Source organism: Oncorhynchus nerka, linkage group LG5 (genome assembly GCF_034236695.1).
Source record: "Oncorhynchus nerka isolate Pitt River linkage group LG5, Oner_Uvic_2.0, whole genome shotgun sequence".
NCBI classification, from domain to species: Eukaryota; Metazoa; Chordata; class Actinopteri; order Salmoniformes; family Salmonidae; genus Oncorhynchus; species Oncorhynchus nerka.
The window spans coordinates 51,210,982-51,228,574 of NC_088400.1; the positions used below are offsets into that span (position 1 = coordinate 51,210,982).

At 43.1% G+C, this 17,593-nt stretch overlaps 1 protein-coding gene across 2 annotated transcripts in view; it reads left to right on the forward strand.

Moving 5' to 3' along the window:
• Positions 1-3,969: 3,969 nt before the first annotated feature.
• The window catches only part of LOC115129604 (neural cell adhesion molecule 2-like), a 451,208-nt gene continuing 437,584 nt past the window's right edge, over positions 3,970-17,593 (forward strand). For both annotated transcript variants that reach the window (XM_029660150.2, XM_029660152.2), the window contains exon 1: positions 3,970-4,338. In XM_029660150.2, the coding sequence (XP_029516010.1) occupies positions 4,296-4,338 (43 nt within the window). In that variant the 5' untranslated portion in view covers positions 3,970-4,295. The remainder of the gene's footprint in view (positions 4,339-17,593) is intronic.

A 17,593-nucleotide genomic window follows, 5' to 3' on the forward strand; every position in this document is an offset into this window, starting at 1 on the left:
AGTAGTTTCTACATATTTTCATACTAAACCATCTTTGTAAATACTGTTCTTTATTCTTGCAGTTCATGACAGAAAGACCCCAGGCACTGAAGGGCCTTGGTGTGTACACTGCTCTTTTCATTTAGCCCACGCCTGAAAGTTATAACCTCAATGGGACGGCTGAAGTGGGCCACATGACACTGAGAGCAATAGGGAACAGCTGTTGTGATGTGTTACCACGGAGAACCTGGTCTCTGACTCCGGGCGGCCATTGTAACAGCAGTCTTCATGTATCGCTTGTGTAGTTGACCTGTGCCACTATACAATATGTCATCATCACCAAATGTTCTCTTGTTAATCACTATTCGCAACAAGGTGTTATATTAGTGTGTTGTGAATTTTCTGGCACCACACACACATGCATATGAACACACACAAACACACATACCCACACACGCGTACCACACACAGTTTCACCCTACACAAGCTTCCATTTACACACACACACACACACACACACACACACACACACTGTATCACAAAACGAGTTGCCGGGGCAACAACCAAGTTTCTGGAGGGACACTGTTGATGAGCCAGTGAACAGGTCCCTTGTGATGATGGTGGCTGTGGAGATCTGGTTACCATACTATCGTCCTACCAGTCGCTCTAAAAAACATCAAGGCACTGCTTCGACATCTTCCAAGGCAGATCCCCATGAGGGGAAACAACCAAGCGTATGTGTTTGGTCACCAAAACACATTGTCTGCTTCCCAAATGGCACCCTTGATAGTGCACTACGTTTGACCGGAGACCATGGGGCCCTGGTCGAAAGTAGTGCACAAAATAGGAAATACTTAGGAGACACTCATTGAGTGCATCTAATTGGAGCGAACAGGAGGAGCAGCCCAGCAATAGTGTGGGCTAATAGAACTAGATGTCAGGTAAATAAAGGAGGTGTTTATTTTCCAAAAGCTTGAAGCCGTGATGGATTATATATTTGAGGACGTGTCAGGCATACTGAATTTTAGACTTGATTTGGCTTGTTCCTTACAGCTCCTAATGGAGCAAAGGGCCTCAACGGTGCATCCCCAGAGAACTCTGTTCTGGGCGGTTTTCTTGACCCCATTCTGAGTGGTTTTTAGGGCACATGTTTACTGTCTGATTGACATCCCCTCGGTCGTCATCGCTAGACTAAAACAAGGGTGATAATGTGATTGCACAGTTTAATTTATGGATATATTTGATCCAATCATCACTAAGCCATCTGCTTGCATGAAGAGTAGTGATCAGATCTACTTTTTGCATATGCTACCTTTGGCTGACACAACATGCTTATGCCAGTGTGCACCATCTGAATAACTTTGCTCTGGCAGTGTGTTGGGACCATCAGGTTGCTCTCTTAAGATACTGGATTGATTAGACATAAACCAGAATGGCTTAGGTGTTTTGACTAGTGATGCTGCAAGGGTGTGTTGCTGAACGAGCGTTGCTGCTGCAGTGTCATAGACCAGCCATACTGTAGTGAGTGGAGCTGTCTATGGTGCTGAAATGGATGCTCTTCAGTCACACTCGTGTCCCTAATAGTGGCACAAGGTGTCAGAGGAGTCCATTTTTATATAATCTCCCCGCCTCGCGACCCCCACCACCAAACAGACCCCAGTTCTCCATATTCTATTACAGTATGATAAAGTAGCTATATAGCCCATCTATAATTTACCCCAAACAACTACCTCTTCTCCTACTGTATTTATTTATTTTGCTCCTTTGCACACCATTATTCATATTTCTACTTTGCACATTCTTCCACTGCAAATATACCATTCCAGTGTTTTACTTGCTATAGGATATTTACTTCGCCACCATGGCCTTTTTTTGCCTTTACCTCCCTTATCTCACCTCATTTGCTCACATTGTATATAGACTTATTTTTCTATTGTATTATTGACTGTATGTTTGTTTTACTCCATGTGTAACTCTGTGTTGTCGTATGTGTCGAACTGCTTTGCTTTATCTTGGCCAGGTCTCAGTTGTAAATGAGAACTTGGTCTCAACTTGCCTACCTGGTTAAATAAAGGTGAAATAAAAAAATAAAATAAAAGTATCTAGAAGAAAACGGCTCAGGCACAACATAAAGCTAGCATGACAAAGTTGCTATTCTTGCTCAACTTCTGCTACATTTCCTTGAAAGCATGTTCCAACCCAGACATTTAGAGAGACAACATGAACTTAAAAATGGCCTCTTTCCCAGAGTACAAAGACAATAAAAGAATGTTTTCACAGTGTGATCCTGGTGCATAAATGTCAGTGGAGTTAATGGATGTCACGGATATTCCTTTGAGACAAGAGGCTGAATGCCTGTGTTTCGTGTCTCTTTTCTACATCATATTGTTAGAGGGCAGAGATAGATTTTATATTCTTCTGGGCTGAATAGCTTTGAACTTTAACAGCTCAATGGGGAAAAGGAGCAACACAATTACCAACCTTTTAAAGAGTGATTTAGCCTTAAACACCATGATAGTGGCAGTGGTTAAGTCACATTACCTCTCATTTTCGAGGCAGAAACTACAACCACTTGTTCTGAGGAGAATGGTGAAGTGTGTCAAATGCTTTGATATTGTTATTGTCACACATCTCAAATAGCATATTGATACCGCCTAAATGAAGTGAGGAATCTGCTGACTTACATGATGTCACTTTCACACCTTTCCTCAGTTACATTTGTGCTTATATTACAGTTGAACGTGTCTTTGGTTGTTAGCGTGCACTGCCAGACGAAATAACTACAATAGACTGGTGAATAATACACAAATTAATTGATCATGACTACCTGTGCATGTGGGAGAGGGAGAGAGAGTGTTTGTGGTGTAGGAGGGGGCACGAGTCATGTGGGGTCACTATCCTATGAATTTCAGACTCCAATGTCAATCGTATCCACATATACTATATATACAAAAGTATGTGGACACGCCTTCAAATTAGTGGATTTAGCTGTTTCAGCCACACCTGTTGCACATAGCCATGCAATCGCCATAGACAAACATTGGCAGTAGAATAGCTTTACTGAAGATCTCAGTGACTTTCAATGTGGCACCATCATAGGACGCCACCTTTCCCACAAGTCAATGTGTCAAATTTAGTGCCAACTGTGAAGTTTGGTGGAAGAGGAATAATGGTCTGGGGCTGTTTTTCATGGTTCGGGCTAGGCCCCTTAGTTTGAGAGAATGGAAACCTTAATGCTACAGCGTGCAATGACATTTTAGATGATTCTGTGCTTCCAACTTTGTGGCAGCAGTTTGGGGAAGGCCCTTTCCTGTTTCAGCATGACAATGCCCAAGTGCACAAAGTGAGGTCCATACAGAAATGGTTTGTCGAGATTGGTGTGGAAGAACTTGACTGAGAGCCCTGACCTCAACCCCATTGAACACCTTTCGGATGAATTGAACGCAGACTGCGAGCCAGGCCTAATCACCCAACATCAGTGCCGACCTCACTAATGCTCTTGTGGCTGAATGTGACTGCAGCAATGTTCCAACATATTCCAACATCTAGGAAAGCTGTCTAAGAAGAGTGGAGGCTGTTATAGCAGCAAAGGGGGGACCAACTGTATATTAATGCCCATGATTTTGGAATGAGATGTTGGATGTATCATGCAGATTTAGTTTGGATAGCGTACCGCAAGTGAGTTACTCGGTGTGTGCCAAGAAACAAAATGCAAAAAAAATAAATGAAGAAGAAGCTTTTTTTCCAGCTGAATATGCATATCATTTGTGCAAACATACAGCAAAGCCATTCGCTTTTCTCGTGTGTGCGCGCGCGTGACAGAGAGCGAGAGGATAGGGAGAAGAGACCTGCAGTCCGAACAGTGCTCTCCACAACCCGTAAATAATGAAACAGTTCATGTCTCACGGATTTCTTCGATAGGATGTAACACTGCAAGTTGCACAGTCCTGCATCCATCATCCGTTAGTTCGACTCCCGAACAAATTATTGAACTATTATAAACTATACTTTTGATAAACAATATTTGGAGTGATTTGGACCTTTAAACGAAAGTCCTTTTTCTCTCGAGAGGTATAGTGAGTGATGTATAAATGCGGACTGCTCAGTGGAGTCAGGCAACGAAGGAGTAAAAAGTAAGTGCGAGCTGGGGAGCGAGCGGGGGAGCGCGCGCCAGAGAGGGAGCGAGAGAACGCCAGCGGACCTCAAGACCGAGGGCGAAAGGAGTGTGTCGCGGTTCCTGCTATAATAACAGCTACTAAAAACCTCCACTATAACAGCGAACGCTAGAAGCGGTCCATCAGCCAAACCTGCTCAAAATGATTATCCAACTCCTATGGTTTCTTGTCTGCGGCAGTCAAGGTAGGGAGACATGTCTCTTGGCGTTGTGGACTTCGTGGATGGATAAGTTGCCCTATTCGCCCGCTCTTGTCCATATATCCCTATCGGCGGGAACAATTATGTTAGGGAGATTTGGGAGAAGGAGACCGTAGAGCGCGAGCAAGAGAGAGAGAGGGGCGGATTGTTTGACCGCTGGTGTTTTGTAGTTTCAGCACGTCTGATTGGAATGCTTGCTTTTTGAAAAGGGGATTATCAAGACCCCGTTGACATCATTGAACTGTTCTGGTGTTATTCCGCCATTGAATGTGATATCCATCGATTGGTAGAGAGTGGCTATATCTGGTCATTTTTTTCTTCATCAGTAGGAGATAAATAATTGTGGATAGATGCATGTGGCTGTGGAACGACAACAATAGGCTGTGCTTGTTTAGTTTTTTTGTTTCTCAAGGAGAACAACAAATCACAAAAAACAATGTTATGATGTGGGTGATTGCCTAGGGAAAACAGAAGGTGTCATGCAGTTGACACTGCCCTGATTATTTGGCTTTATTTTGTTAACACACAGCGCATCATAACACAACAACCTCAGGGCCAGCTATTTAAATTCAAACTGTTTATTCTTTGTTTGATAAATAACTAAGCTTTTGTGGAACAATTCAAAGGCATCATTACCCTCAGGTGTTTAGCGTTCAAATTTCATTCATTTTTATCCTAGGCTTTCGAATGGGTGAACGGGACACGGCGCAGAATTTACATTCTTCGGTGACAGTGTATCGATGATTTAACAAGAACGAACTGAGTAGGTATAGACGAGCTGTAGCTAGTTAAGTTTAGGGTGAAAATGTAACTCCAAAATTGCGCAGGTGGACATATATGAATGGTGGGAAGGATTGCTCACCCCTGAGAGGGATTTAATGTCACTGGCGCAGCAATGGACACAGAGTAAACCCGGTTTCATTATCGTGCTTGTTTTTTTAGTGTCTAAAGGTACCTCTGAAGTTAGCAGTCAATTGCGGGCAGTCAAGCACTAGAAAGGAAAAGGGGATGACTTGTTTGGCCGCATTCGTTTTTTAGGTGGAACGGCAGGTGGGGGTAGAGCGTTGCAAATTAATATTCAGTCAGAAGATGTATGATTGCAATGTATGATTGTAAAATTAGGCTAGTGGCCATTTACCCACAGTAAATATCGGCCAAATATTCATTCGACCCGACTTCCGAATGAATATGTAGGTCGTAACCTGCAATACTTTTTTGCCACATTCAACATAAAAAACAACCAACCATTCCACTACTTGAGAATCCCCAGCATTATTCAGGCTGAGAGAACATTCCAGTTAGTCAATGGGTCTTGTTAGCATGCAAACTGCATCTGCTGAGTGCCTGCACCAAACTGTTGTAAAAATGGAAACTATTCACCCACCCAGCCCTGAATACCCTGCCAGTCATACAGGAAGGATACTGCCCTCGTGGCTGCAGCTTGCCCAGAAAGACCAAGTAGCTGTGCAACCTGGTCAGGCCCCAGAACGACAACCACTACTGGCTACTTCACCCTGGCTATCTCACCCTGTTAGGACACACTCATGTCCTGTCACCTCAAATACTTAGAATTAACCTTGCAGACTTAGTTTCAGTGGGGAAAATAGGGGAAATGTTAGCTCTACATATACGCTACTAGAGTGGCTGACTGTTGTATTACAGGTTGCTTTCCTGTAACTTGGTGACGCTACTATTTGCTGGTGTTGTAAAAAACATGAACACACATTGAAAAGCTAGTTGGCTTCAGCTATTCAAACATGATGCATGGTAGAGCCTCTCATATTGCTGGTTATGCCAAGAGTTGTATGAAACCCTTTTTAATAAAGACAGAATAACACAATACAATATAAACTAGGGAAATGTATATCCAGGTAAGTAATTATGTCGGCCATATTGGATTTGGAATAAGAATGATTTACAAAAAAGTCTCTCTGGCCATGAGTGGACACAATTCTGGAAAAAAGCCTTGTATACAAAATGCATATTTACAGTTGAAGTCGGAAGTTTACATACACCTCAGCCAAATACATTTAAACTCCTGACGTTTAATCCTAGTAAAAATTCCCTGTTTTAGGTCAATTAGGATCACCACTTTATTTTAAGAATGTGAAATATCCAAATAATAGTAGAGTGATTTATTTCAGCTTTTATTTCTTTCATCACATTCCCAGTGGGTCAGGAGTCTACATACACTCAATTGGTATTTGGTAGCATTGCCTTTAAATTGTTTAACTTGGGCAGCCTTCCACAAGCTTCCCACAATAAGTTGGGTGAATTTCGGCCCATTCCTCCTGACAGAGTTGGTGTAACTGAGTCGCATGTGCTTTTTCAGTTCTGCCCACAAATTTTCTATGGGATTCAGGTCAGGGCTTTGTGATGGCCACTCCAATACCTTGAATTTGTTCTCCTTAAGCCATTTTGCCACAACTTTGGAAGTATGCTTGGGGTCATTGTACATTTGGAAGACCCATTTGCGACCAAGCTTTAACTTCCTGACTGATATCTTGAGATGTTGCTACAATATATCCACCAAATTTTCTTGCCTCATGATGCCATCTATTTTGTGAAGTGCAGCAGTCCCCTCCTGCAGCAAAGCACCCCCACAACATGATGCTGCCACCCCCGTGCTTCACGGTTGGGATGGTGTTCTTCGGCTTGCAAGCCTCCCCCTTTTTCCTCCAAACATAACGATGGTCATCATGGCCAAACAGTTCCATTTTTGTTTAATTCATTCAGAACATAGGACATTTCTCCAAAAGTACGTTCTGTGTCCCCATGTGCTGTGGCAAACCGTAGTCTGGCTTTATTATGGCGGTTTTGGAGCAGTGGCATCTTCCTTGCTGAGCAGCCTTTCAGGTTATGTCGATATGTCATTTTACTGTGGATATAGATACTTTTGTACCTGTTTCCTCCAGCATCTTCACAATGTCCTTTGCTGTTGTTCTGGGATTGATTTGCGCTTTCACACCAAAGTACGTTCATCTCTAGGAGACAGAACGCGTCTTCTTCCTGAGTGGTATGATGGCTGCGTGGTCCCATGGTGTTTATACTTGCGTACCATTGTTTGTACAGATGAACGTGGTACCTTCAGGCGTTTGGAAATGGCTCCCAAGGATGAACCAGACCTGTGGAGGTCTACAATTTGTTTTCCGAGGTCTTGGCTGATTTCTTTTGATTTTCCCATGATGTCAAGCAAAGAGGCACTGAGTTTGAAGTTAGGCCTTGAAATACATCCACAGGTACACCTCCAATTGACTCTGTCACGTTCTGACCTTTATTTCCTTTGTTTTGTCATTATTTAGTATGGTCAGGGCGTGAGTTGGGTGGGCAGTCTATGTTTGTTTTTCTATGTTTTGGGGTATTTCTTTGTTTCGGCCTAGTATGGTTCTCAATCAGAGGCAGGTGTCATTAGTTGTCTCTGATTGAGAATCATACTTAGGTAGCCTGGGTTTCACTGTGTGTTTGTGGGTGATTGTTCCTGTCTGTGTTACTTTGCACCAGTATTAGGCTGTTTCGGTTTTCGTGTTACATTTATTGTTTTTGTATTTGATTCTTGTTTACTTTGTTTCATTAAACATGAATGTCAATAGCCACACCACATTTTGGTCTGACTCTCCTTCAAGTCAAGAGAACCGTGACAGACTCAAATGATGCCAATTTACTCAAATGATGTCAATTAGCCTGTCATGGCTTTAGAAGCTTCTGATATCATTTTCTGGAATTTTCCAAGCTATTTAGAGGCACAGTCAGCCTAGTGTATGTAAACTTCTGACCCACAGGAATTGTGATACAGTGAATTATAAGTGAAATAATCTGTCTGTAAACAATTGTTGGAAAAATTACTTGTCATGCATAAAGTAGATGTCCTAACCAACCTGCCAAAACTATAGTTTGTTTTAACAAGAAATTTGTGGAGTGGTTGAAAAACGAGTTTTAACGGTTTCAAGTGTACATCTGATTTGACCTCCATCAAATGGTATTATGGTAGCTATATTGGATTTGAGGCTAAATGTAGGGTGGCCCCAAAGATAATCTGTGATGCCCCCTGACTAAATTGCAAGAGTAGGGGCTAAAGAAATAAAATCCTTCAAGGAACCTTGGATCCCCCCCAAAAATGTAATTTTTAACTCTGAACCCACTTGTTTTCTTTTAGAGCCGCTTTACAATAGCCTCAACATCAGAAGACATGTAAAAAATGTAAATCTTAGTTGGACATAACATATTGTAAAAATGTGAATTATTTCAAATTTTGGAAATCTATTGCCAAATATTCCGACGTGTAATTGACACGTAATACAAATGTAAGCAAGATTCGAAATTATGTTTTAATGAAATATTTGATCTGTTTGGGCTTATTGCGGTCAATTTGCAGTCTACAAATGAATGATAATTATGTTCCTGGACCCCGACCATCCTCTCAAGAAAATATCGGCCCGCGGCTGAATCTCGTTGATGATCCCTGCTGTACAGAATTGATTATTTCAGTTGGTTTTCTTCTGACTCTGAACAAAATATTATAGTTACGTTTAAACATATATTACAGTTGACAAGTAAAACTCCCATTCCCTTGCACTTCTGACATTGACACAACCTTCTCACATTGGCTCAGTGTCTCAACAGGCTATCTATATCCAACCCACCTTACAATACACTTTTTGCATTTTTGCAACCTTTCAAGAATTAATTTAGCTATTTGTTCGCAATGCCATTTGACTAATGTTTTTTTTTTGCCTGGGAAGTGTGTTCTCTCTGTTAGAGCAACATTAGCACTAGAAATCCCAGCGAGGCTTCCTCTCAGCAGGTCATCGGTTATTTATGTGTTTTGAGTTTTTCTGGTGCTCAGTGAAATTAATTGTATGTTCCCCAGTGCTCGCCCAAAGACCATTCAGTGAGATGTTAAGTGGCATAATTAAGAAATTTCTCTGATCCACTGGGAGAAGTGTCAGTCGAGGAGGATTTAAAAGATGTATGCCCCTGTGCACTCTTTCCACAGTGGAGACGTGTGCACAGACACACATATATATCCACACACACACACACACACAGGCGTAATGCACGTGCGCACACGCACGCACAGCACAGAGAGGACAGCACACAGATACAGGAGCATGTGTATACACTGAGTGTACATACATACATTAGGAACACAATGACATACACTGACCAAGTGATTCCAGGTGAAAGATATGATGCATTGTTAATGTCACTTTCTAAATCCTCTTCAATCAGTGTAGATGAAGGGGAGGATACAGGTTAATGAGGGATTTTTAAGCCTTGAGGCAATCGAGACATGGATTTTGTATGTGTGCCATTCAGAGAGTGAATGGGCAAGACAAACGGTTTAAGTGCCTCTGAACGGGGTATGGTAGTAGGTGCCAGGTGCACCGGTTTGTGTCAAGAACTGCAACGCTGCTGGGACTTTAATGCTCAACAGTTTCTCGTGTGTGTCAGGAATGTCCTACTACCCAAAGGACATCCAGCCAACTTGACACAGCTGTGGGAAGCATTGGAGTCAACATGGGCCAGCATCCCTGTGGAATGCTTTTGACACCTTTTAGAGTCCATGCCTGATGAATTAAGACTGTTCTGAGGGCAAAGGGGATGCAACTCAATATTAGGAAGGTGTTCCTAATGTTTTGTACACCCACGATATTTTGTCCACCCACGATGCGTAACCTGGGCGGTGGTGCATGCACATATACAGACATATAATATACAGACATATACACACACACACACAGTATTTAAAAGACCCTCTCAGTCTCGTCGTCAGAACCTCAAGCTGAAGCCAACACCTTTTCCAATGCTTTCCTAGAAAAAAACCACATCATTTTAATTTCTGCATGAACCTATTACTCCGGGAGTAGTTGAGCACACAGTCCTTTTACATTATGTAACACCACTCAGAAAGTCCCATTAAAGACATGCAAATGCTGTTCACATAAGGAATGGCCCATGTCTTCGCTGGGTGCACACAGGAACTGATTACATCATTTGATTAATAGAGTGGGAAGGGGGGAACACATATACAGATGCACATATGAAAATGGAATGGCCCCCGGAGGGGACTCTCATATGAAAAATCAATTTAAGGAACGACTGGAGTCGACAGGGCCTCTGAAATCGTCCAAAGGCCAATCTCAATGTTATGTATATGTTATTTATTTCACCCTTTTTTTGCTGCTTTTTGATTTTTCTTACATGCCCTTTAGCAGTCAATCCCATAATGTTTTAGAATCGAGGGGTGGATTTTTTGCATAGATAAAAAAAAAAAAAAAAAAAACACTGCACACAGTTCATCGGCACTCTCTTGAGAAACAGTATGTGTGGGTATACATGTGGAAGACCTATAAAGCATTGGTACTATAGTGCAGGTTGCACCTGTTGGGAATATGTGGCAGTGTAGCATTACAGGGAGAACATAAAGGTACCAGAAAGGTTTGAGTTTTTGTTGTTGTTGTTGGATTCGACATTGATAATGGACAGCTTCAAACGTTATACTTATGTTAATGCTTAGTAAATCTGTCTCTAAGATCCACATGCTATGCGACGACTGAGTCATTCTACCAGGGTTCAATACATTGACACAAAGATTTAACACATACAAGAGTATGTGGACACGCCTTATAATTTGTGGATTTGGCTATTTCAGCCACACCCGTTGCTGACAGGTGTGTCAAATCCAGCACACAGCAATGTAATCTCTATAGACAAACATTGGCAGTAGAATGGCCCGTATTGAAGAGCTCAGTGACTTTCAACGTGGCACAGTCATAGGCACCTTTCGAAAAAGTCAATTCAGAATACAATGACATCCTAGAGGATTCTGTGCTTCCAACTTTATGGTACCAGTTTGGGGAAGGCCCTTTCCTGTTTCAGCATGACAATGCCCCCCATGCACAAAGCGAGGTCCATACAGAAATGGTTTGACGAGATCAGTGTGGAAGAACTTGACTGGCCTGCTCAGAGCCCTGACCTCAATCCCAATGAAGACCTTTGGGATGAATTGGAACGCTGACTGCGAGCCAGGCTTAATCGCCCAACATCAGTGCCCAACCTCACTAATGCGCTTGTGGCTGAATGGAAGAAAGTCCCTGCAGCAATGTTCCAACATCTAGTGGAAAGCCTTCCCAGAAGAGTGGAGGCTATTATAGCAGTGAAGGGGGGACCAAATCCATATTAAAACCCCTGATTTTGGAATGAGATGTTCGACGTGCAGGTGTCCACATACATTTGGTCATGTAGTGTGTGTTGGCTGTGTTTGTTTGAACATTGCATTGGGATGTTGTAGATTGCTTGCTTTTATGAGTTAGATTATAGACATGTTATATACAGCAAACTGCATGTGAGTTCAGTATCAAGTAAAACGTGTGTGTGTGTGTGTGTGTATATGTGTGTGTGTGTGTGTGTGTGTGTGTGTAAAATAGGAACAGGAAAGCAGGGGTAAAAAAAAGCAAGAGGGGGGCTAAGAGTGAGGTGGAGAGAAGATGGATATTAAGTTTAGATTCATTCAATTGAAGTGAATCCGATTGCATCTAGTCATTGTATTCGGCAGAATTGAATCCCACTCTATGGAGTCTGGCTGTGCCAAAATTAATAAAAAAGTAATTGAATCCTGCTGGGACAGAATTGAATTAGGACAGACTGACGTGATTAGAAGAGGCAGCTGGATGTTACGTTCTGACGTATTCCCGTGGCTTCTTCTGTTGTGTTCCAACATTAGAATGATCTGTGTCCTCAACAGGGGTCCTTGGGTCTGGCCTTGTCTTATAGTCAGGCAGTCTAATGGGCACCACAGAGGCAGCAGGGTCATACCCCGGGCTCCTTATTATAGACAGGGGGGGGGGGACTAGTTCCCCCTGACAGAGGCACAGAGGAAGATGGAATGGACTAACTCACAGACTTGGGCATACACACACCGGCCATCATTCCAAAGCCTTTAGGCCTACATCTCTCTTGTCCCTCTCTTGGGGTCCACTGTGTTGTAGGCCGGGGCATGGGGCATGGCACCGGCGGGCATGATTAAATGAAGCATTGAGTGTGGTGAGGATGGCAGTGCAGCTTCACAATGGGACTGTGTAGGGATGACCCAGTTAGATAGTATTAATAACTGTGATTAGAGGAGCCACACTGGACCATTGTCGGAGCAGAGGGGTCATGCCCATTGAAACTGATGGGGTATGTGCCCTCTATCCATTTCGGAAAATAAAAATATACAAGCTAAAGTTTATTGTACACTTTTAAAAAATATTGCAATTGGCTGAAAGGTTTTTGGTGCATCCACTGGACACTGGCAATGGACACGCCTAAAACTCTTTCCTAGAGAGGTGGAAAGACGGGGACTGTGGACACAGACACTGAGACAGAGACTGAGTGTCACTAGACAGACGAGCGTAAAACAAGCATCGTCGATTCACTTTAAAAGCAAGTTTTGTCTTGACAAGAAAGAAGCATCACACTGAAGTTCTGCCAGGTTCTAAAAAAGATTCCTCCCAAACCAAACAGCCGTATCGACAGCGGATTGGTAAAACCAATTGACAGATGGATGGCCAAAAAGACTGACAACCTCAGACACTGACAACCTGCCAGGGCAGATAGATTGAGATAGTGGCAGAGAGATTATAGTCTACAGTACTGTAAGATAGTTGGGAAGTGTATATTGACTGGCAGAGAGAAACCATACCATCCTGCCTTGTAGAGCTGATGCCAGACCTTATCCAGTATATCCAGTGAAAAAGTGTGGCTTAAGCAAATAAAGTGCTTGTTATTGGACGGTCAATCAGGGAGATGGAGGATGGGACTAATGCTAATGATGGCAGTGTTGGGCTTAGCAGACACTAAAGAGCTGGCGCAAGATTCTGCATTGATTTTTTTCCCCCCTTACTCAGTGACCCAGACCCTGGCAGCCTCACTACACACCCATCATAACAAAGGGTCGTATTGCACGTGCATGATATAGCAAAGTCACATGCATGCAGATAGACAAGCAGACACACACACACACACACGTACATTTAAAACATTGATCTCTTTCTCCTGTTGTCTCTCTCGCGCTCTCCCCTTCTCAAATAACGTTTTCTTTATTGTCATGATAAAGTAACTTACACAGGGGTAAAATATAATCATGCTGTACTACAAATAACAATTATCCTAATTAACTTACTTCACAGTAATGAGCGCAATAACAAAACAGAAATAACTGCATACATTTATTTATACCTATTGTTGTTCCTGTCACTGTCCCTTTGCTTGTGGCAGGAAGCCACATGTTGGCTTGCCAACACAGCACAATGTGGTTTCTCTCCCAATCATTAAGGGAATCATTTTTGTGTGTGTGTTAGGATTCATTTTCTTTGCATTGGTTTGATAATCACTGGGTAGAATATTGTTTTCAACTCTCTTGTTTTCAGGTTGATGTGAAAATGCTTTCTCTGTCTTCCTGATGAGTAACTGTAGTGTTGAAGGGATATTTGGCCTCGGCTATGAGTATGGGCTTAATGTATGCACTCTTTCTGTCTCTGCATATCTCTCTCCCTCTTTTTCCCTTTCTGTCTCTTCAGTCTCCCTCTCTCTTGCCTATCCCAATCTAATCTCCTTCCCTCCTCTCTTTACCCCCCTCCCTCCCTTAGAGTGGGGGAGCAGAACAAGGAGCTCCTGGCTTGTCTTCTGCTGGTTAATTATCCCAAACTGTGATTGATGGGCTTTCCAGCGAGTGCCGTGGGCCGTCCGCTGTTGACCTGTCCGGGAACACGGCCCCAGTCTGCCAATCACAGCTCAGCATTACTAATGGGACGGAAACTTAGCCCACTTTGGTATGTCCCAACAGAGACATAGGCTGCCTACAGCTGGTTTGTGTTCATTATGGCATGCAAAATATGATTATTTAAAACGTTTTGCAATGGAAAGTGAAAGAGTTTCTCATTGCATAGGCCTAACAGCTGGGTTGTGTTCATTAGGGCACGCAACAGACGCTCATTTAAAACATTTTGCTACAGAAATTGAAAGCTAGTGTTTCTCATTGGACAATTCCAGGTAGTCCATCTCTGTTTCAGTCCGTTTTCTTCTGCTTGGTGCCTAATGAACCCTACTCAGACCTGGTGATATATAATAGGGCCGGGTGTATCCGGGGTATGGATAAATCCCTGTGTCTGTTTGATGGCTTCTCAGAAGTCCAGTACCTTCTGCCACTATGCAGGGGCTTTAAACAAAATCTCCCTGTATGTGTGGGCAAGGCTATGCTCTTCTTGGTCCTGCTACTCTCGTCTCAGTTCTCAATGTCTGCAGAGAAGAGATATCTCCATTCTCCCTAATTGACCGGTTTCTAAAGCAGAGCCTGTTTGTTTTCACAGTGGAAGTTAATGATGTTTGTTATTGCTGAGACTCATTACACATATTAATAATGTAGATAAGGATTTCGTTGGACTTTTTAAAAACATTTTCTCTTTTTTCCCCCACAATGCCTCTGGGATCATACCCACATCTTCCATGTGAATCCGGGGGCAACGTTCTCTCACTGCTTAGTGTTTACTCGACTTCTCTCGTTAATCTTCCCACAATCCAGCGTCCTCGCCAAGTGTGTCGGGCAGACAGTGGGCGTTTTTATTTTTTTAATTACATCTTATCTTTGACAGGCATCTCTTTTTTCTTTTTTTCTTCCTCTCCTCCGTTATTCTCCGGAATAAATCTTCTCCCCTGCTCCCGTTGCGGGGGCACCACTGGGATCGCGTTCGTCTTTCCGCCCACGATGCGTGGCTGCGTAACCTGGACGGTGCTGCATGCACCTCTTTCATGGGAATACAATTCATGAATTCTCAGCCGGTGTTTACTTAGCTGTGTGTGTACAAGCCCTGTTTATGGACATGTTGCTGCTCCAGATGGAATAACAGCTTCTCCCCAGGTGTTGGTCTCTCTCTCTCTTGCCAGCTACCACTCACATATACATTACACATCTGTCTGTCTCCCTCTCTCTGTGTCTCTCTCTGTGTCTCTCTCTGTGTCTCTCTCTCTCTCTCTCTCTCTCTGTCTGTCTCTTTCTCTCTCTGGCTCTCTCAGTGTGTCTTTCTGTCTGTCTGTGTATTTGTGTCTGTCTCTCTCTCTCTGTCTCTCAATTTTCAATTCAATTCTACGAGTAATGAGGTACAGGAGGGGTTTCATGTGGAGCTAGGCTCCCAGGTAGTGGAGGAGATGCCCACTACGAGTGCTGGGGTTCATGTGGAGCTAGGCTCCCAGGTAGTGGAGGAGATGCCCACTACGAGTGCTGGGGTTCATGTGGAGCTAGGCTCCCAGGTAGTGGAGGAGATGCCCACTACGAATGCTGGGGTTCATGTGGAGCTAGGCTCCCAGGTAGTGGAGGAGATGCCCACTATGAGTGCTGGGGTTCATGTGGAGCTAGGCTCCCAGGTAGTGGAGGAGATGCCTGGTACGAGTGATGAGGTGCAAGTGGGGAGTGTTGAAAGGGATGTGGTAGAGGGGAGTTGTCTGTGGTCTCAGCTGAGGATCAGGAGAAGGATATGGATATCTCTTTAGATATGACAGCTGCTGGTGAGGACTCAGTTTATGATCTAGAGGAGGTAAATGAGTTTCTGGATCAGACTTTTGGGAAATCTGTCAAATTGGCAGTCATGGTACTAATTTCAGTGCTGGGGTGGCAAGCTTGTTTTCCTCAGGTTTAGGGGTGACTGTGGTATCTACAACAGAGCTTGTCAAGGGTCGGGTCTTATTGGTCGAGGTGGATGTTATGTTCATTTTTTATTTTTTTATGTTTATGCTCCTAATGAGGGTACAGAGCTTATTGCTATATTTGATCAAATAAAGGAAACCTTAAGACAGTGTGATCAAGAGTCCTACTGTGTACCAATTTGTAAGTCGCTCTGGATAAGAGCGTCTGCTAAATGACTTAAATTTAAATGTAAATGTAAGAGGGGTGTATGGTTTTAGGGGGTGACTGGAACTGTACAGTGGATTTTACTGTTGATCGCACCGCTGAAGAACCTCACCTGCGGTCAGCCACTTGCCTGTCTGTCCTATTAACTGCGTTTGAGCTTTCTGATATGTGGAGAGTAAGGAATGCAAAAGTTAGGCAGTACACATGGCTAAAAATTAATGAAGGTTGTGTCAGTGCAGCAAGGTTAGACAGGCTGTAAGTATCTGAGCAATACTGTAGTAGGCTTGGAAGGTGTGACATTACTCCTGTGGGTTTCTCTGATCATCATATTGTTACTGTTTATATTCACTTGTCCTGTCCACGAAGGTCATCACCTTACTGGTATTGTAATGTTAAATTGTTACATGATGTCATGTTTTATGACAGGTTTTTGTTGTTTTGGGAAAATTGGAGGGTTATAAAAGGGAATTTTGAGTCCTTGAGACAATGGTGGGAGGTTGGGAAGGCCTAAATACAAGTATTTTGTCAACAGTATACTGCTCTGTCTCAAACTGAAGTTAAAGAGACTATCAAGGCCCTTGAACAGGACATCAAATCTATTGAATTGAAGCTGCTCACTCAGAACGACCCTGGACTAGTCATGAACTTACAGGACAAGAGACATGAACTGAGGTCGTTTCTGCATGAAAGAGTGAAGGGTGCCTTGATTATGTCTTGTTTTGCTTCTCTCAAGGATATGGATGCTCCTAGCGCCTTTTTAAAAAACCTAGGACAGTCGACATTGCAACGTAAACAGATGGTCTGCCTTCGTCTCCCTGATGGGAAGGTGACCACGGATGACATTGAAATGCGTCAACATGCCGTGGATTTCTACTCGACCCTCTATAAGGCGGAGGATTGTGACTCTCTGTTTACTGAACAGTTGTTACACGGTCTTCCTCAATTGGGACCTGAGCAGAGAGTCGCATTGGACTCTGACATTACACTGCAAGAGCTGTCCACAGCAGTTATGCAGCTCTCATCAGGCCGAGCCCCTGGCATCGATGGTTTACCATCTGAGTTTTATAAGCACTTTTGGGGGTCTATTGGGGAGGATTTTTATGAAGTGGTGTGTGAATCTTTTCATGAGGGTTCTCTTCCTGTATCCTGTCAATGTGCTATGTTTTCACTGTTGGCAAAAAAGGGGGATTTGGCTCTCATAAGAAATTGGAGACCTGTTGCTTTGCTGTGCGCTGAATACAAAATTGATTCTAAATGTCTCAAACAGGTTGAAAGAGTATCTAGGATTGTTGATCCACAAGGACCAGTCCTACTGTGTACCTGATCGCTCTATTGTTGAGAACTTGTTTCTGATAA